Genomic DNA, 22,423 nt, shown 5'->3' with positions numbered 1-22,423 from the left:
AGAGTATATAAACAGACTGCCAATGTAATCCTTGAAAATAAGAGTCTCGCACTTTCCAAGTTTGTCTGAATTGCCTTTAAAACTTTCCAGTTGTCTTGTTTGATGTTATGTTCTGATATTTAATAGTAGAGTAAGTAATGGAGGTAGATAAAACATTAGAAGATATGAAAACTGCATTGTCTCTGGTTAAAATATTAGAATTAAAGGGGTTGTCCAGCTAAAAACTATTGATGGTTTCTCCTCCAGGATAGGCCATCAATATCTCACGACTACTGCTCAGGACCCAAACGATCCTGGGCACAGAGCTGATTTTAGTATGAATGGGGACTTGGGCTGCAATACCAAGCCCAGCCACTGGGCGGGAATTCAGCTGCCTACTTCTGGCAGGAATCCACTCAGTGCCCGAGTGCAGCGACTCGGCGAACAGCTGATTGGCAGGGTGCTGAGCGGCAGACCCCTGCCATTCTTCTATTGATACTAAAATTGAGAAAATAAGTGCTCTTTAGTGTAGAGGGTCCAATAAAGGAAGTAGAAAGAAATACACGTACCTTGTGTGGATGTGCAGTGGTGCAACCCACTAATGAGCCATCACAGCAGCAGTCTTCCCAGCAAAAGCGGAGAGAAAGTCCGGTATAGAACAAGCTGGGGGTAAAAACAAGGGATCCACGATGTGCCGACAGGGATCCAGAAGACCAGTGGGTTAAGCAAAGATTTTATTGGCAATACATTTCTATACTGAACAAGCACCTTCATCTGGCCATTGACAAGTAATAAAGAGCAAAGTTCACAATTTTAAAAGCCATCAGCAAAACGTTGCAGGTGACATCATAAAGCCATGTGATGAAATCACTTGCCTGCATGTACGCGAAAGGCATATGACACATGACAGTTATATCACATCACAGGAAACAATTATAAAGGGGAACAACTGACAAAAGGGAATAATAAAAGTTCACAGCCAAGAGATTGCTAAGTAGATAACATATGATGCATAATTTATAAAATGAAATAGGGGAGATATGTTACAAGTTAAGCTAATATACACAGGGTAACCCACTGAATAAAACAAATAAAACAGCTGTAATTGCGGGAGAACAGCCCAGTAATTTAGCTAATACAGTATTGTGTAAACCTATAAAGGATAATGTAGCCTGCGAGATGGAACAGATAAAATGCTGCTCTACTGTATATGAAGACTTTAGAACCCAAACAGTAGCTATTACAGAAATGAAGAAAACAAAGAAAATCAACATTGATAATAATTAATAATAATTAATTATCCAGAATTAAAGAATCAAATTGATTTAGCGGGGATTAAAAATACATGTCAATAAACTACAATTATTTTCAATAATAGTCATCACAAATATATCAGATAAACGATAAATAAAAGATAAAAAAGGACATTAAATATTTTTTATGCATTATTAAATACCTCTCACTGTTTTATTCTTTTTGTATATATATCTACTATACATTTTTTCTGACAGCCTTGGTATATCTCATTTTTATATATTTAATGTCCTTTTTTATCTTTGATTTATCGTTTATCTGATATACTAGTGATAACTGTTGTTGCAGTTAGATGTAGTTTATTCACCTTTTTTTCATTCCACACTAAATCAATTCACTCCTCTAATTCCCACTAATTAAGTACTTGGGTAATCCAAAAATTGATTATTTATGTTGATTTTCTTTGTTGGCTTCATTTCTGTAATTATCACTACTTTTTAGGTTCCACGGTCTTCATATGCAGTATAGCTGTATTTTATTTATTACCGGGCGGGCTGTTCTCCCACAATTACAGTTGTTTAATTTGCTTTATTCGGTGGGTTACCTCTCTGTATATTAGCTTCATCTCCAGTATATCTGCCCTAATCTTTTCTTTATTAATATTCTTCATATGTTACCTACTTAGCGATGTCCTGGCTCTAAACTGTCTCTTATTAATTGTTTCCTTTTGTCAATTCTTCCACTGTATAATCGTTTCCTGTGATGTGATGTTTTCCCTTCACCTACATGGAGTCATGTTATTACGTCACCTGCCGCAATTTGCCCATGGCTTTTAAATTGTGAACTTTGTTCTTCATTGCTTGTCAGTGGCCAGATGAAGGTGCCTGTTCAGCACAGAAAGGTGTTGCCAATAGAGTGTCTGCTCAGACCACTGGTCTTCTGGATCGCTGCCAGCGCACCATCGATTCTCTGGTTGCTACCTCCTGCTTATTCTACTATGGATGGACATCAATATAGCATATTTCAACTGGACAAGCCCTTTAATGTTGGCATGCCTACTACAAAAATGTCTAAAATGCAAGATGATACAAAGATGAGTGAGAAATGTATACTTTACTGTGTGTATACATTCTCATGCCAAAAAAAACAAAGTTAGAAAGCACATCCAAAATGAAATGAATGAATGCAGGCGCGCATTACTGCGGCTGCTCTGCAAAAAAGAAACCGGGCGCAACTGGGTGCTACAAGCACCAAGAAGTATGCTGACATTGAATATATGAATATTAATCTGCAATATTGCTATATTTACTATTTATATAAATTTGAGGTGTATATTTTATCAAATTGTGAAAGACTATCTGCCAGTAACGAAGCCACCTGATATGTTCCCATGGCATGATAGTTATTCTGTATACTATTATATAGCACATATACACATCTATTAAATATCTCAAGGGGGAAATGTTCTTTGAATGCTTCTGTATGTTGGTTGTTTTTTAATATTGTATGAGTTATTACGCACTGATGCTGAATCACAGAACATTTATAAATGATTCTGCGAGCTCAGTGCCTGCACAGAACATGCTGACAGGACTTTCCTTCAACTCTTTGACTTCGATCTTGTTGTTTGTTTCCATTGAAAACTAGCAGAACCATGTGAATGGCATAAAATACACTAATTAAGATTGAGACTTCTTCGCAGCAAGTATTCATTCATGCGATTATACCGCGCGTCGGAGTGAACCTATAAACACATGCGGTCGTGTGAAGGAGGCCTAAGACTCACTTGACTATAACATACACCCCAGGTTTAGAAAGCAGAAGGCAGGAAAAAATATTTAAACTAATTTAAAAGTCTAACAAAGCAGAGTGGCTATCGTCATTAACTTTGGTGTTATAGTATAAAAATGACGGTTAACAGTGAACAGTTAGGTAGTGTATCCATTCAAACAATGGCGCAAGCACATAAGTTCACACTATGCACATACATAGCACTGCTTCACACAAATTGTGCACGACACACACAGCTCTGCTACATGCACAAACATATATACAGCTCTGTTACATACATGCACACACATACAGATGCAGACATACTCATTTGCAGCTGGCATGTTAAACGCAGATTTTTTAAATTAATCCTCACATACAAGTGTAGTAATACATGACTCCCTCTAGCTGCTTCCTTCTCACATGGTTCTGACATCTATGGTCCTGCTGCTACTGCAAGACCTTTGGTATTTGCTATTGTCTATCCCAGTGTGTACAAAGGAGAATCTGCACCCCAGGGAGATATGTGAATGATCTCCAGAGTTATCTGCTGGAGGGGACTGATCAGGCAGGAAGAGGGAGGACTGTGCAGCTGAAACATGTATGACTGGTGAGCTCTCCCGACAATTGGGCAGCACACTGGATCAATTCGGACAGCGGCATTCAAATGTCCTGAACGGCCCCACCATGATAAGATTGTGGAGTTGCCATCTGTCATGATTATTTGCAGATTTAAATGTGCATGCTGCATGTCTTTAATAGGCATCCTATCAAAATACAGCATAATGCAATACAATAGTATTGCATTATAGTGTATAACCGATCAAACAATCATAAGTTCAAGGGGCTATGGGGGCTAAAAAAAAAGAGAACCGTAAAAATAATTAAAATAAAGACTTTTTAAATTATTACAAAAGTTTAAAAAAAATTGAAAGTAAAAAAAAACCTGTCACATCAAAAAAATCAAAAAGTAAAAACTGGTATCGCTGCGAATTTATGAAAATATCCCATTATTAATCCTACACAATTAACGGCATCTGAAAAAAATGCAAAATGATAGGATTGCCCTTTTTTGAGCACCCCATACCCAAGAAAAATATTGAATAAAAAATTATGAAAAAAGTAATTTAACCCCAAAATGGCACCAAAAAAAAATAATGGCTGTCCCACAAAAAAAGGAGTTCTCACACAGTCCTATCAATGGAAAAATAAAAGGGTTATGATTTTTTAAAAGTGGGAATGCCGTGGGATGATGGGGAAGATACGTAAGGTTGGATACGGGCTCCCACTCTCTTCTGCCTTTGCCTGTCCCCTTGTGTCTCTCCCTGGATGTGGTGCTCCCTGGTCTGCGTCTATGTCTATGTCTGGTGGTGTATACTTGCTAACCCGCCGTGTGGGATATCCTCGGGGAGGCATGTCTTGTCTCGCCACGCCTAGTGACTACTTTAAAAATTAAAGTGACTCAAAATGGGTCAAAGTTTTGATTTAATGTAGGTAATTTTGTTTGATTTAATGTTTTACTTTATGTTTTATAAAATTAACACAAAAAATGCAGGTTGATACAAGCTATACCTACACAAAAAACCCTGCAAAACTGTGATAACACTGAATGTATGCTTTAACCTGTTTAATAAAGACAAAGTTAAAAAAAAAAAAAAAAATTAAAGTGACAAGCAATGCTCACAACTACCCGGTCCCCCCACCCCCATTACCCCAATTTCTTTTATGAATGTTTTATTATTTTTGTATGTTAAAAAACTTAATAAAAACTTTTTGAACCAAAAAAAGGGGGAATGCCAGAACTGCAGAATGTGACCTGGACATTGGAGCATCCCTGAACCCTGATCAAGAAGGGGTCAAGCAACGTTTGATGTCATTTTTATGCATCAAACCCAATTCTTTGCATATTATGGATTGAGTTTTGATTACTGGATTGTTATGTTTAATTTGTCATTTTTACTTATTTCTTCTATTGTATATTTTGTGCAATAGATTGAAAATCTTCAAGAACAGCTAAGAGACAAGGACAAGCAACTTGGGAACCTGAAAGATCGTGTCAAATCCCTGCAAACCGATTCCAGTAACACAGACACTGCACTTGCAACCTTGGAAGAGGCCCTTTCTGAAAAGGTAACTGGGTTGTTGAATTTGCTAAGTATATGTATTTGTACAGTACAAAGATCATAGTTAGAAATGAGCGAGCATACTCGCTAAGGACAATTACTCAATCGAAAAGGTTCGGCTGCTGGCGTGGGGGAGAGGTGAGTTGCGGCAGTGAGCGGGGGGGAAGGGGGAGAGGGAGAGAGAGATATCTCCCCTCCGTTCCTCCCCCCTCCCCGCCCCCCAGCAGACGAACCTTTTCTTCCGAGCGGGCAGGTACTCGCTAAGGGCAATGCTCGATCGAGTAATTGCCCTTAGCGAGTATGCTCGCTCATCTCTAATCATAGTGTTACAAAAATTGAAAACTCACTACCCAAATTCAATTTTTTACCACATTATGATTAAAATGTTCTATTCTGTATATCTGCTCCTGCTTTGAGAACTGGTTATCATCTTTCCATATAGAATGCTAATGGTGCAGTACTAGCAACAATGAGCACCTTTCTACATGGTGGTTCAAGGGTATGGAGACACCTAAATAAATGGAAAACAGTGGCCATCTTGTGTGTGGTATGTTGCTTAGGGAAGGAGGCAATCTGAGAGGGGGAGTTTCCAACATAGTGGCCATTTTTAAAACCTCCATCTTGGAGTCAATATTTTAAAATGAGAACAGGTACATGTGACATATGTGTCTGAGAATGTGACAGGGAATCCAAGCCTGTACTTAAATGTCAAGTACCTTTGATCCTGCTAAAGTTATTAACAATTTTTTTTATGACATGCAACACAACAACGATCGACTACAGGATATGCTCAATGTTCATCCGTTATTTCAAGTTGTCAAGGCTATCCCTTTCTCCTATTCACTATGCATTTACAACAACAGCTCAGCAGAAATGCTTGCACAGTCATCCAAGAACCACTGTTGCATTTGCGTCACACTTTGGATTTTCACTGCATCAATCCTGGACTTGACATCAATCCACAGGTCGAAGTTCAAGGGTGTGAGATGTGGCAAGCGGGCCACAATACTGAATCTACTTCCCTGGAAACTGCTTATTCAAAAGCTTGCGGACATCACGTCCATAATGTGAGGGGGAGAGGGGGCACTAGCCTGCTGGTAGAACACTGAGGATGTTGCAGAGTAATAGGAACACCTTGTCACATAACAATTGTATAAACTTGGCAGCAGTAAGGTTACCATCAATGAAGAATGGGTTCACTATTTTCATACTCCATACATCACACCACAATGTGACTTTCTGTGAGGCAACCATCCTGGCAGGATCTGTCCAGTGTGGGTTTGTGTATGACCAATGGTCAAGGATTTGTTTGTTTACCTCCCCACATACATAGAAGTTTGCTTCATCACTGAAGTGTACCGTCTTTGTGAAATGTGAGTTCCATTGCAATTGCTGTGAGAGCCATTCCACAAATTCAACATGGCGATTGGATCAACCTCATTGAGATCATATCGCAGCTGGATCTTGTTCGGGTGCCATTTGTGGGTAGCCAATATCTGCCCAGTGGTGGTTCAACGCAGCCCGCTCTCCTGTGACAGATGGCGGGTGCTATAATGTGGGCTCTTGTGTAAGGATGCCAGGACGGTCATTGTTGTTGCTTCATCTGTGGCAGTTTTGTTATGTCCACTTTTTGGCAGGTCCAACACAGAACTTATTTGCTGAAATTTGGTGAGCAACGGCCCAGGTACTGCGCTCCCTGGAGATCAGCACAATCTCTCTCCTCATCTCCCCGCATGTAATCTCACAACAATATCTGTGTCAGTAACAAATAAAAAATTTTGGTGATTTTTGTTTTTTTAATTGTGCATATTAAGAAAAATAAAATATCTTTTTTTCCTCTGGCTCCTAAGCCTAATAATAGTAAATACATATGCTCTGTCACAGTGAATGAAATCCCAAATTGTTTATTGAAGTTAAAAAAAAAAGTAATTAACCCCTTAGTGACTACCCCATAAACCTTGTGCATTCTGCTTTAGTGGTAACAGGGGTATCCATTTTGGGGTGAAAGTCTTCATTCTTATGTGTGCTGTACAAAAAAAACTAACTTTTTAAAATGACAAAATTGCCAAACAAATGAAAATCAAAATTTTTGCCTTCTGCTTTGCTTAACAGAGTAAGGTAGGAGGTTAGGCTGAATGAAGACAGTGTCCATGTAGTTCAGCCTGTTTCAACCCCTTTGTTGATCCGTTAGATTCATTCAAAAACTGTCGGGTCAAAATACGCAGTACACCCCTAGATGAATTCTTTAATGACGTCATTTGTGAGGGTCCTCTGTCATTTTGGCTGCTCAAGGGCTCTACAGGTGTGCACCTCTTTAGGGAGGCATAACATATCCCCTAAACCAAACTCCTCTGTACTCCGCCTGATAACGTGCTCCCTGTCCTGCTGACTACAACCCTGCTAGCCGCCATCAACCGCCCCTGCAGTTACACCGATTCAGCCACCACATGGCTTAATGTCTGACCATTGCTTATGTGTATGGCATCCCTCACTCTCCACCACGCCATACGGTGCACATCTCCAGCCCCTTTACCTTCTGTATCACCCCACTATTTGTAGTATGTAAGCTCGTTGGAGCAGGACCCTCACTCCTACTGTTTCCATCAACTAATTACTATGTAACCATGGTTTTTGTATTTTTGTACTTTTGTCTTTCTATATCCCCCTGTTTTTGTAAGCACTATGGATTATGTGTGACGCTATATAAATAAAGATTATTATTGATAGGGCTGCTCAAAGACGGCTAACACATATAGTGTGACACTAGATTTAAAATATGTTTTGATCTTTATTTATTAACACAGGCAATGTGTTTTAACTGCAGAATGGGGTCTTCTTCAGGCATGATTAGAAAAAATGATCTGCCTGCAGAAGACCCCATTCCAGGGGTTCAAACATGTTGCCTGTGTTAAAAAATAAAGATAAATCTGTATTTTAAATTTAGTCTGACACTGTATGTGACAGCCGTCTTTCAGCAGCGCCTATCCACTGGTGTGTTTGTACTACCTACACTATGGGTTATTAGGTAGTCTAAAGTAGGTGGTGGCTATCGTGGTCACCCAAAAATGAAATCATAACCGACACAACGAACAGACAGAAGAGATGATTGGGTACAGGTAATATACCCACAGGTCAAAAAAAACTTTCATGGCACGTAACAGCACAATTGAAGGCAAAAATGGGAAGGAACTGAATGACCAAGAGAGTATCAAAGATAGGTGGAGGGAATACTCAGAGGAACTATATGCCTGCAACCACATACCTGTACCATTGCATGAGGTGGAGCCTGTGGACTTAGAGCCATTCATTATGGAGTCAGAAGTGGTTATGGCAATGAAACAACTAGCCAAAAAATAAAGGACCAGGCATAGATAACATAACAGGAGAGGTATTGCTGCCAGTACCAGCGAAAACCATCACAGCGCGATGCCATGCAGTATGGGCATTCACACGATGGCCACAGGACTGGAAACGATCTGTCTTCATCCTTCTGTCAAAGAAAGGCGACTCCCAGAATTGTTCCAACTATCAAACAATAGACCTCATTCTGCATGCAAGCAATATCCTTCTCAAAATGATACAGGAAAGATTGAGATCAGTAGTTGAAGCTGTACTACCTGATGCGCAGGTAGGATTCCAGTGAGGACGTGGCACCCAGGACTATATTGCAAACCTGCGATGAACCATGGAAAAAGCTTAACAATACCAAAAGAATATCTACATGTGCTTCATCGACTACATCAAGGACTCTGATTGCGTTGACCATGACAAGCTATGGCAGGCCCTACAAGAGCTAGGCGAATCGGCACATCTAGTCAAGTTGATAAAATCACTTTATACCAATAAGGCCTTAGTCAGACGGGCGTTTTTTCGCGCGATTTGCGGATCGCATGACGGATGCGCATCCGCAAATCGCGTGACCGGTGCGCGCAAGTCGCCCGCAAATCGCCCGAAAATCTGCTCCTAGCCGCGTTTCATTAGAAACAGGCCGGAGCTGTCCAGCGCATTGCATTCAATGGAGACGGCAATAGAGCCGCCTCCATTTAAAGCAATGCGCTGCGGGCGAGCCCGGGATGAATTGTCGGTAAGGGCTTAAATATATAAGCCCTTCCCTGCAATTCATCCTAAAATGTGTTAAAATTAAAAAAAAATTGTATACTCACCTTCTCCCGGCAGCCGGAGCTCCGCGCGGCCGTCCTGCAGTGGGTGTGAAGGGGGTGTGAGTCAGACCTGCCCCCTGATTGGCTCAGCGCTGAGCCAATCAGAGGCATGCCTCACTCACACCCATTCATGAATTCATGAATGGATGTGAGTCAGACCTGCCCCTGATTGGCTCAGTGCTGAGAGGCAGCAGTCACTCACCCATTCATGAATTAATGAGTGAAACCGGCCTCTGATTGGTCAGGGCTGTGACCAATCAGAGGCAGATCATTCAGCAGGCGGGGATTTTAAAGCCCCGCTGGCTGAATAGTGCAAAGAAGCAGTTCAGGAGAACTGACAGCGGCCGCGGCTGGACTCCGGCTGCAGCGGAAAGGTGAGTATACAATTTTTTTTTATTTTAACACATTTTAGGATGAATTGCAGGGAAGGGCTTATATATTTAACCCCTTCCCGACAATTCACCCCGCGCACGCCGGCAGACCATTGCTTTCAATGGAGCGGCTGTATTGCCGCTCCATTGAATTCAATGGGCAAACATCGTTCTTCTCTGCCACAGCTGTTACAGCTGTGGCAGAGAAGAATGATTTGTCTTCTATATGTTCTCAATGGGGTCGGCGCTGCTGCCGCCGGCCCCATTGAGCGCATATACAGAAGAGAACAGGAATCGCAGATCGCAGATAGGTGCGATCTGCGATTTTTTGTTCTAGAATTTATCGGACGAGCGCATAAAAAGCGCTCATGTGTCCGATACCATTGCAAAGCAATGGTCTTATAAAATCGCCGGACGCATGCGCATGCACAAATCGCGGCTGAAAACGCCTGTCTTCTAAGTCTGACTAAGGCCTCAAGAAGCCACTGTGAGAACACAGTATGGGGACACACATTGGTTTGGGATTGGCAAAGGGGTCTGACAGTGCTGCATCCTTTCACCCTTCTTGTTTAACATATGTGCGGAAGTTATCTTGTAGAAAATGGCCCTAGACGAATTGTAAATTGGGGTGAAAATAGGTTGCAGAAACATCAACAATCTCCGTTATGCAGAGGACACAATTCTGCTTGCAGAGACAGAAGCAGGTCTGAAGCAGCTGATATGTGAGATGAAATCTGAAAGTGAAAAAATGGGCGAGACTTCATCTTCTTTGGTTAAAAATATGACCAGGCTGGAGAATCTATGCCAGAGATAAACCGTTGGATAGCATTGGGGCGAAGCGAGATGCTAAACATGGACAAAATCTGTAAAAGTAGGGATATCGACATAGCAACTAAATGCATAATTCTTGACCTAAGCTGAAACAACTAGGATGAAAGTGATCACTATCAATGCAGAATAGATGTATCCATGATTGGTACAGCTGTGAAACAAGGAATTAAATAGAGATGAGCGAGCGTACTCGTCCGAGCTTGATGCTCGTTCGAGTATTAGGGTACTCGAGATGCTCGTTACTCGAGACGAGCACCACGCGGTGTTCGAGTTACTTCCATTTTCTTCCCAGAAAAGTTTGCACCGTTTTCTGGCCAATAGAAACACAGGGAAGGCATTACAACTTCCTCCTGTGAAGTTCCAGCCCTATACCACCCCCCTGTATATCGGGCGTGCAGACCATAGCGTCCTCAGTCTGCAGTCATTTTACTGAGTATAGGGGCAGTACTGGTGAGGCAGGGACAGTGGTACAGGGAAAGAGATATGCTGGCTATATAGGCAGTGGGCTTTTTCAAAAAAATTTGAAAAAAAAATCTTTGGGCTGCCTGTGACCGTGTTCAGTTTACTGCGTGTCTGCTGGGGGTAGTAGTCGCTCACTTCTACCCAGCTAGGTGTTACTGCAGCCTTGCGCATAATGTTTTCTGGCTGCACTGTGCTTTCAATAACCACAGTCATCCTCCAACAGGGAAATCCATATACAGGCTATATAGGCAGTGGGCTTTTTCCCAAAAATTGGAAAAAAATACTATATTTGAGCTGCCTGTGACCGTCTTCAGTTTACTGCGTGTGTGCTGGGGGTAGTAGTCGCTTATTATTACCCAGCTAAGCCTGTGACCGTCTACAGTATACTGCGTGTCTGCTGGGGGTAGTAGTCGCTCATTAATACCCAGCCCTGCGCATAATTTTTTCTGGCTGCACTGTGCTTTCAATAACCACAGTCATCCTCCAACAGGGAAATCCGTATACAGGCTATATAGGCAGTGGGCTTTTCCCCAAAAATTGGAAAAAAATACTATATTTGAGCTGCCTGTTACCGTCTTCAGTTTACTGCGTGTCTGCTGGGGGTAGTAGTTGCTCATTATTACCCAGCCAAGCCTGTGACCGTGTACAGTTTACTGCGTGTCTGCTGGGGGTAGTAGTCGCTCATTATTACCCAGCTAAGCGTTACAGCAGCACTCAATTGTTTCCTGGCTCTGCTGTGTCCGTTTCATGATCGCCGTCATCCCGCCAGAGGGAAAGAGTATACATATATACGCTGCATACAGTGTCTGTCTGGTTTTTCACCTCACCATTTTAAAAAATTGAAGCAAAATACTTAAGGCCTACCACTGGCCTTTGGCCACTTGACTGGTTCTGCCCTGTGAATTCCAGTAGCTCAGTCATACGCACCTAGGTCTGACTGCTGCTAGTGATATGTTACTGGGGCCTGTCTAGACTGCTACTACTACTGAAATGGAACTAATACTGTGCTCCCCCTATACTGCTGCTAGTGATATGTTACTGGGGCCTCTCTATACTGCTACTACTGAAATGTTACTAATACTAGGCTCTCCCTATACTGCTGCCACGGAATTGTTACTGGGGCCTGCCTATTCTGCTACTACTGAAATGCTGCTAATACTAGCCTCTGCGCAGCCTGACTAGGGCTTGCATTGTGGGCCGTAGCCAACCTGCATTTCTTCTCGCATTCCATCAGCTCTAAGGGAGGCAGTGCAATGGGATATATTTATGTACCGTCGGTGGGTTCCAGGGAGCCACCCATCCTTTTGGGTGCAAGCAGACATACCATAGGGGAGTTCGTCCTGTCTGTGACAAATCCTAATTACCCAGACTGACTGGGGCATGCAGTGTGGGCCGAAGCCAACCTGCATTTCTTCTGACGTGCCATCAGCTATGAGGGGTACTGCTATGGGATTTATTTATGTACCGCCTGTGGCTTCCTAGGACCCACCCCTGCTGTGGGTGCACAGAGACTTCCCATAGCGGAGTTCTACCTACCTGTGACTATGCAAATAACCCAGCCTGCGTGACTAGGGCTTGCAGTGTGGCCCGAAGCCAACCTTCCTTTCTTCTCGCCTTACCTCAGCTTTAAGGGAGGCACTGCAATGGTATTTTTTTTGGTACCGTCGGTGGCTTCCTCGGAGCCACCCCTGCTGTGGGCGCAGATTTAGTTCCCATTGCGGTGCTTTACCTGTCTGCCACTAAGACACTGAGTGACTTGGAAAGGGGGCATAGTGCAGATGGCTTTCCCCTTGCAGTGTGGATTCAGCCACCTGACACCTAGACAGAATGAACACTGTGTGGGCACATGGATTCCCCATCGCTACGTAACTCTTGGCGACATTTGCAGCTCCTGACGGAGGTGGCACAGGATTGGAATGAAGATCGAACGTCGATTTGTCAGTGATTCTCAACTGCATTGTGGGCTATCGCCCCGCCCCTTTTAAAGAGGGTCGCTACCTGGCCCTGCCAACCCTCTGCAGTGTGTGCCTCCGATTCCTTCTCATCACAGAGACAATTATAAATAGACATGAGGGTGGTGTGGCTATGAAGTGAGCGTGTGGCATGGGGGCAGCTGAAGGCAGCGCAGTGACACTTTTGTGTGTGCAGCAGACGCTGGGTCGTGTGGGGCGGTTGGGCAGCATATTACCCAGGAGAAGTGGCAGCGGAGTGTCATGCAGGCAGTGATTGTGCTTTGTTAGAGGTAGTGTGGTGCTTAGCTAAGATGTGCCTTGCTAATGAGGGTTTTTTAGAAGTAAAAATTGTTGGGGGGGGGGGCACTCTTGCCGCTATTGTGGCTTAATAGTGGGACCTGGGAACTTGAGATGCAGCCCAACATATAGCCCCTCGCCTGCCCTATCCGTTTCTGTGTCGTTCCCATCACTTTCTTGAATTTCCCAGATTTTCACAAATGAAAACCTTAGCGGAGCATAGGTCCCATACAAAAATGCTCGGGTTGCCCATTGACTTCAATGGGGTTCGTTACTCGAAACAAACCCTCGAGCATCGCAGGAAGTTCGACTCGAGTAACGAGCACCCGAGCATTTTGGTGCTTGATCATCTCTAGAATTAAACAATACAAATATGTTACAAATTCACGCTGAGGCTGTTTATGTTTTTGTGCCACCAGTTTTCAATAGCATTTAAAGGGAAAATACTCCTGTACCAGCCTATTCAGGTCTACATACACCAGAGTGCTGTTTTTTATTATTTAAAGTGGTTTTTATAGGACTTGTTTTTTACAAATAACCTATCTATATCTTATCTTATCTAACTTGTTTATAGGCTGTTGGTATTGTATCTCACCCTGCACATGCGGTTTCTTGAAAAAAACTTTCTTTTCTAATCCTGGGCAAGCCCTTTAGGGCGTTCAGGTTGTTCTTCATTGTATCTTTTTAAGTTAAAGGGGCATTCCAGCCATAGATATATATGCTATATGAGTAAAATATTCTTGGCTGTTTCTGCAACTATTTCAAACCGCAATGGAGAGAGTTGAGCGCATTTGCAGCCTGCTCTCTCAGACATATTTCCTTCGCAACTGGCGGGGGACAACTTCAATTCCCCAGGCACTTTTAGCTAACTTCTATTACAGTAAGTTATTACCTGATAATCCATGTTCTTTTTGCTTACTTTCCTTAAATTCTTTAGGAGAGAATTATTGAACGTTTAAAAGAACAAAGGGAGCGAGATGACAGAGAAAGACTAGAAGAGATTGAAAACTACAAGAAGGAGAACAAAGACCTAAAAGAAAAAGTCAACAGTTTGCAGGCGGAGTTGACAGAAAAAGAAGTGAGTTGCATGTGGTAGATGGAGGTTATCAATGATGTAACATTACTTTGTCTGGCATAGAAAATTGCAAATGTGATTGATGTTCGCTCCTGACATGTCTGTTTTGGAAAACACTTGAATTACCCAATGAAATAACAATGCCGAAACATGTTTTGTTAGAACTTTGTGCTGTTTTTCCTAACTCTGAGGGTAATATATGAATGTTATATCTGAGCTGGACGCAAAACACCTCATCCTTATGGGACGTAATTTGTTGTCCTAGAGGGATGGATATACACACAATATACTAACATGGAGAACACAATATAATTGGAATACAATGAAAAAGTGGGGGAACAGGAAATCATACCCTAATCTCCTAATGCGATTAGACCCTACCTAAAAGCGGAGCAACTGCCCTGATAAAGGTGACCCCACATCGGGAACCCGGGGTCACCCTGACTCACTCACTTGTAACAGAGATAAATTGCTACAATGAATACCAATAAATTGTGTTATATATGTTAAGCAAGCATACAATGAACCAGATGAAACAGAAATGTAGAAGTGGCAATAAATCAGGCGATAGATGTTACAGCACCTCAAATAACCTTAACCGCACACTAACTTATATAACAATGGAACAGGACAGGAGCTGCCGACTAGACCAGAAACCTCTTTAGACTAGAAGTATAACCGGCTTAGACTAGAAGTATAACCGGCTTACTCATTAAGGAGGAGCTAAAATAAATGTGTATAGTCAAGCACTGATTAGCTGGCTTGGGCATGTGCCTCCCAGCTGATCAATGCATCCACACACCCACAGAAAAGTGCTTATGTCGGCATCTGATGCCGGAATGACACTCAACATGAGCCAGCTTGTGGATCACGTGGGCCCGGGTCAACACCATGACATCAGCCTTACCTGATCCGACACATCTAGCAAATCATGACAATGAGTAAATTGATAGCTCATTGTTACCATTCTCCCTGCCAATATGTTGGGTCCCTACACAATCAGACACTGACTGGACATTGGCACTCAGTTGTCAGATTGTTCACACTTTTCCAGAAGGAATGAAAGAGGAACAGCACAATGCTCTGAAAAAAAATGCTTTAAAATTGTTGTTTTATGAAGAATGCGAAATATTTATTAAAACAGGCATGTCAGGAAGATTGAAGTCCACTGCCAATAGTGGAAGATAAACTCTTTACCTATTGTATCATAGTTTATTCCATTAGGAGACACATAACAAGGAGGATAAAAAAACAGAACTACACATGAAGATTATCTTATGACTTCAGATACATGTTGTGTAAAAATCTCTTTGCAAACCCCTGATAGTTGTATTTTCAGTAAACTCCAAAATGCATACTGTGAGCCTAACCCATGGAAAGAATGTGAATCTGTGTTCTAAAAAAAAGTATTCACTCAGCTCCTAATTTTTTTCCTTTTGCTCTGTAGACAGTAATGTGTCCCAAGAGCTTTGGTATCTCCTAAGTGGGATTCCCTGACATACTGAAACAGTGTGCAGAGGACAATGCCCTGGGTCAGGCTTATATATAATATTACTTGACTCTTTCTGAAGGTCAGAAAGTGGTCTGCACTTAATGCATGCATGTTCAGTGCCAGGCTGCTCCTCCAACAATTAGCTGCTACTTTTCAATGAATCATGACCTAGATGTAGTAATGAAACTGTAATTTGTAAAAGGGTCAGAAACTTATGAGCGTGGCCTATGACCATTACATGGTAACATACTCTAGCATAATGCAGTGACTCTCACACACACGGACTTGGCAAGGCTTAGTTTAATCAGTAGATTCCTCAGGTTAAGGGGACAGACCTATGGTTACAGTCTCTTGCAGAGGGCACAAACTTGGTGGTTATAATAATAACAATAAACTTTATTTGTATAGCGCCAATATATTCCGCAGCGCTATACAGAGGTATACAGGATATACAGAGTTGTAGCACCCAGCTTGATGGTTGTCAATAGCAATGGAACAGTCTCTATATTACAGTTTGAAAAGTATGTCAAGCAGGCAGTTTCTAACGCTAACATGACAGTCTCTGTCCACAGTACACTCACAACCAATGGTTTTCGCTCACAGTACATTTTCACCAATCTGACATTGATGGCCTATACTATAGATGGCTTTACATAGGATATCTGTTGAGCCCATAAGCCCCAGACAGTTATCCCAATGACTTATGGCTCCTGTGCTTTTACACAGGAGTAATAGTCGTTCAGTGAATAGAGGTGGTTCGCACAAGAGATCTTTTCCGGTGATTGACTGCTTGTTTACACTGAGTGAAAAATTGCGCACTAGTCACTTCTTTTCATTGAGCTGAAACAAAGCGGCTAACAACTACTGAGAGATTTCTCACTTTGTAGCCTATTAGGTTGTTTGAGCAAATTTTCGGCTGATAGTTGTCCTGTGTAAAGCCACCCTAAGAAAAGGCCATCAGTAATGTAGTTCTGGAAAACTGTTTTAATTGAAATAATTTTTCTTGCCTCTATAGACTAGTTTAATTGATATGAAGGAACATGCATCTACTCTGGCTTCATCAGGCATGAAGCGAGACTCCAAGTTGAAATCACTTGAAATGGCCATTGAGCAGAAGAAGGAGGAATGTAGTAAGTTGGAAGCCCAGTTGAAAAAGGTACGTAGGACATCTTTGTATGTAGAACAAGGTGGCATACAACCACTCTAGAAATTGTTGGATAGTTCAATCAGGCCCGACTGCTTCTACCGCGCTCTGCAAGAGCTGCAGCTGCATCAAAGCGTTCTTTGAACTCAGGGAAACAACAGTCTTGTCAGGAGCTTGGGAAAAGGAAAACAATAGTCTATCACAGAGGTTGTATGTAAACTGCATGTTATTGGGCCACAGAGGGCGATGACACTTATCTGAACCCAAACAGATTGTAATTACGAATCAAAGTCTTCGTGGTTTTTTCAAGACTGAGTTTTGTCATCACATTGCCAAACTGAACGTTTGGATGATATTCTCTTAAACTAATCAAAAAATGCTGATCACTGCGGTTGTTTCTATAGTGCAAACAAAGCTGTTGTGTGGAGCAGACAGATGCTTTCCTTAGTGCTCATAAGAAGAACAGGTACTGTTATATTGTGACTTCTGTTGTATCTGAGAGTATCTGTATTGTGCTGCCTCCTTTACATCATTCACATTTTAGGGATCAAAAAGATTTTGCTGATGAGAATGCATCCAATCTTAGAGTTCATGTACAAGACACTGTTGTGTTCATGGAAATTTTACAGCTGCATGGACCTGTTTTCACTCCACGTTCAGCTGTATGATGTGAGAATATCTTTGTCATTTGGCAGTCAATGGAGCGTGCTACAAGGGCCAACTGAAGGCTATACCTATAGTTTATGCATCTATGGCACTAATCTGTTCTGCAAAAGAGTGTATGAGTCCTAAAATGGGTTTTCTAGCACTTCCAATTGATGGCCAAAGCTCATCGGTGGTGTCCGACCCCTGAGACCCTCGGAAGAAATCAGAAAAAGGAAGGGTTTATTTACTGTTTATTAGGGATGTGCACATACTAGTGTGGCTTCAGTACTAGACATAGCCACAACTGTGTGCATGTCATCGTACTGGGATAAAGGTGAAGAAGCTGCGCCCCCTTCTTTCTGCAAAATGATATGGGTCTCCAAGGGTTTGGCTACCATCAATCATACATTGATGGCTTGTCCTAAGGGTTTTTAGGCACTGTGGATTTTCCACAGAGGAAAATCAGTAGTATTAACTTTAACAGTATAGTGGGTGAGATTTTCCTAAACTTCAGCCATATGCTGCAAGAAAAATTGACAGTGTAAATTGAACTGCAGTGTGGATTTCAAATCCACAGCATTTTATACTGCAGATTTTGCAGCAGATTTCACTCTTTGCAATGCATAGGATGAAACCAACAGCAAATGTGCACCAAATTCCATGGCAAGTCAGTATGTGACACATTTGGATTATCCTATGGATTTATTGCCTATCTGCTGTGAAAAATATGTCCAATGTTGATCATACCCTAAGAATAGTTGAAAATCCTGGAAAACGCCTTTAAACTACAGTAACAGTTGAGTCAGACCAGTTGGACTCAGAAAATGCCTATTAAATCACCTCAATTTTAGTAAAGACATTAATTAATTACAATGGTTTTTGCATAGTTAGTCACTAGCTCTTCACTCCATTAATGGGGCAAACTAACCATATAAACATGTAGCATCATCATTAATTTTCCCTGTATGTTTGTGGGTCACTACAATACTAAGTTCAGCGTGGAACGCTTTCCTTCCCCTACAGTACATACCATTATCCTCCCAGTTGATAAATTGCTGGGAAAAACCTCAAAAGAGGAAATGGGAGAGGAGCTCTACTGGAGTTAACTCTTTAGATTTTTTTTAACACATAGAAAAAAAAATCACATAAAATGCAATATATTATTTCCTGGAAATACTTTGGGATTCATATAGAAGCCCTTTACAGTATAGATGTCTTTAAAATAATAACCTTCATTCAATTTTTATTAAAATCAGGGCTATAAGACACGAATAAATCCCACGTCAGTCTCACTATCAAGGAGTACTGGGTAAATTAACACACAACTGGAACAAAGACAAGTAAACCTGGGGGGCCCCGATCATAGGTACCCCAGATATAACTCAGATCCAGTATCCTCCATAGCTTTAATTGATATGACAAAGGCTAGAGGTCTGATCAATAATCTTACATAGGCCGTATTGAAGTGGTTGGATTGATCCACTAGAATATTATGAGTATCTCCCTTCAATGGTGGTATCATTTCTGGGATATCGTCTTATCTCACAGGTAAGTAAATCCTACCCTTTGTTTGTGCAAATGTTTTCAGCACAAGAGACACATTAATTAGTGGTTCTGATTCTAATGCAAATATTGCTAGAAGAATAAATTACTTCAAAATTTTGGTTTTGACCAGGTTTTTCTGCTGTGGTCCATGAGAAAACAGTGCAGAAGACTTATCTTTCTAGGCTGTGCTTACGCACTCTCTTGGAGAACAATGGGAGTGTGCATATACAGCCTGCAAAGATGAGTCTGCTGCACTGTCCATGCGCCAACCTTCATGGGTGACAGCATTACAATGGGGAATCCAGTGAGTTTAAAAAATACATCTCTGGATACCTATGAACCTGTTCTATTGGTACCAAAACTTACTTTATAGTGCTCATATGTGGTGACAGGTTCCCTTTAAAGCCTTCTTCCTCTTTGTTACTAGTGGAAACATTTCCATGTTGGAACACAACTAATATTGAAGAAAAATGTGCACTCCTTCAGCAGATAAGCACCATTTAATTTAACAAATGTTGAATTTTAAGGAATTGTCCATGATTAGAAAAAATTGTGTGCTTTCAGTGCCGTTCTTGAGCATTGGCTGTGTCCAGTATTGCACCTCATCCTCATTAACGCTACCTGGACATGGAGCGAATTTGATGTGGATTTTCGACAGCGAATCTGCAGCAAAATCTGTACGTGGTATAAGGGGATTTTCTTGCAGATTTTATCACAGATTTGCTACAGATTCCACTTTACACATTGCAAAGAGTGAAATTTGCTGTGAAAATTTAGCAAAATGTTAAAATCTGCCTCTCAGCTAAGTTACACATAGTACGTATGTGCAGTAGGTAGATGAGATTTTATAGTCAGAAGGTAAATACCAGAAGACAGCCTCTGATAACGTCCTTTGCAAAATCAGATGATAATTTTAATCCATTTATGTAATGTTTTGACTGGATTTTGCCTTTTTTGTGCATGAGGTTATATTTTCAGGATTGGTGGGGGTGCCAGTGGTTGGACCCCACTGATCATAAAGTTGCCCCCTAGGTGACAGATTTACATCTTGGTACAACTCCTTTAAAGGAATTCCCTTGACAAAACAAATACTCTGTGTTACGCCTACTGTAAAACATTGTCCGGTGCAGGCATTCTCTTATTGGTGTTCTTGGAATTCTTATTTCATGCCCCATCTTCACAGACCTCACACTGTGCATAACTCTGTATGTATGCGTTTTGCTTCGACTGTTCCTTTCATAGTAGATTCAAGAGGTTGCTCTCCCCCCGCCCCTCCCCCTCTCAAAACAGCTTATCACTTCTCCATTGAAGAGGTGATAAATGGCTAATTGGTGGGGGTCCAGCTTCTGGGACCTCCACTGATCACAAGGGTGGCGCCTAGAGCCTCTGTGTGTAAATGGAGTTGTGTCCACACATGCAAACTGCCACTCCATTCTTCTCAATGGGACTGCTGGAGATTGCCAAGCTCTTGTACTCGGCTATCTCTGACAGTCTTGTTGAGGTGAATAGAGCAGCAGTGCACATGGGTGACCACAGCTCCATTCATACAGGTGGATGCTGAATCCCTGTTCTTGTCATTGGTGGGTCCCAGCATTCAGACACCTACGTTCAGACACTTATCACCTGTCCGGTGGATAGATGAGTACAGTAGTTGTTTTGATGGGATAACCCCATTGATGAAATTGTATCTCTTAATCACTGTAATCTTCATTTCAGGATTTGATTGCAGGTACCAATAGTCCAACATAACCCACTGCAGGGTACAAGGTGCTCATCATTTCTTATAATGACAATTAAAGAAGATTATCTTGTTACCTTGCTGTGACTACACCTTCTTCCCCTTCCCAACAGGTCTCCTCCCTTGACTGTTCCTTCTATGACCCCCAGCAATATGTATGTTGCTAAATGAGTGACATATATTTAACAATGGTGCTTAATTAATCTCTTATTATTAGGATCTTTGAAAGTTGCTTGATAAATTGCTGTCTTCACTAAAAGCACTTCTGGTGATTCATTGCTCAAGTCCAGCACTTAATGTATCATCAGAAGCGGACAGCCTACTTGATTTCATGGGTTATTTAACTCGAGAAAGGGAAAGTAACAGTAAACTGTACATTTCAGCTTCTAACCATTCTCTTGTAGCAGCCAAGGTAAATATGCGTATGTCCCCTGTGACTCTCTCACTTTCAGCGTGGAATGTCGAGGAACTTACATTGCTATGTATTTATGACAAGTTCTTTTCTGCACACACACACAGATTGTCCGGTTAATGCTGTTTTCCTAAATCTTTCCTTCTTTTTTTTCCCCTTTGTGTGTGCGTCAATCCTTCCCGTCTCCCTTAACATAGCAAGCTGAGCAGTTGTTCAATCAGATGTACAATCCTGTAAGTGACTATCTCTAAGAAACACAACACAGCATGCAACCTCCATCGACATAGAGCTGCGCACATCTTGTCTCGTAGCATCACTCCGGGCTGAACACACATGCTCCGGCTCTGCCTGCATCATCTATGTGCATCGGTGTTGAGAGCGGTCATATAGTAGCTTCTGCTTTTTGGCAAGTGCCGCTAACATGCATGAAAGGTGGCGAATGGGTTAACTTCATTTTATACCCCGCAGGATCCTTCAGGCATCTAATGTTGTTCAGTTTATGCTGAGAATTTATGTATTATTAAATTACAATAATGACTTGTTAAGTCCAGATGGTTTTAGAGATGAAATCAATATGTAGATTGTTTTGTCATTAAAATAATTACATCGAAACTAACTCTCTTTCCATAAGTGTAATTGTGATTAAGCCTCCGCAATGTGAGATGTATTACGTTGCTTTGCTTACACTATACTTCAGCATTGGGAAGATCAGCAGGTTTGCTGGCAATAAATATATGTGGTTTAAATGGAACATAATTGGCGAACCACAGTGATCCTTAGTAGCATGGGATACCGAAAGAGGTTTTTCATCTAAATGTGTTTTTTGCACAATTCAAATGAGGTATTCCAGTTATGAACATTTTATCTATCTATCTATCCATCCATCCATCCATCCATCCATCCATCCATCCATCCATCCATCTATCTATCTATCTATCTATCTATCTATCTATCTCTCTATCTATCTATCTATCTATCTATCTATCTATCTATCTATCTATCTATCTATCTATCTATCTATCTATCTATCTATCTATCTATCTATCTATCTATCTATCTATCTATCTATCACAATGATCCCAATTGTTGACTCAAGCCACACGTGACTTAGAACCCCATGCTGTGTGGCTCACCTTACATTATTGCAGTCATATCCTTTCCACCAAGCAATGC

The 22,423-nt window shown here is 41.6% G+C and overlaps 1 protein-coding gene across 1 annotated transcript in view; it reads left to right on the top strand.

Annotated features, from left to right (window-relative positions):
- The window catches only part of ERC2 (ELKS/RAB6-interacting/CAST family member 2), a 991,327-nt gene that overhangs the window by 292,393 nt on the left and 676,511 nt on the right, over nt 1–22,423 (top strand). The window contains exons 7-9 of the mRNA XM_066594594.1: nt 4,996–5,133; nt 14,137–14,277; nt 16,782–16,922. Coding sequence (XP_066450691.1) covers nt 4,996–5,133; nt 14,137–14,277; nt 16,782–16,922 — 420 coding nt within the window. The remainder of the gene's footprint in view (nt 1–4,995; nt 5,134–14,136; nt 14,278–16,781; nt 16,923–22,423) is intronic.

The sequence above is a fragment of the Eleutherodactylus coqui genome, chromosome 3 (genome assembly GCF_035609145.1).
Source record: "Eleutherodactylus coqui strain aEleCoq1 chromosome 3, aEleCoq1.hap1, whole genome shotgun sequence".
Lineage (NCBI taxonomy): Eukaryota > Metazoa > Chordata > Amphibia > Anura > Eleutherodactylidae > Eleutherodactylus > Eleutherodactylus coqui.
The sequence above is the reverse complement of the archived record's forward strand: the minus strand, read 5'-3'. Positions and strand labels throughout refer to the sequence as shown.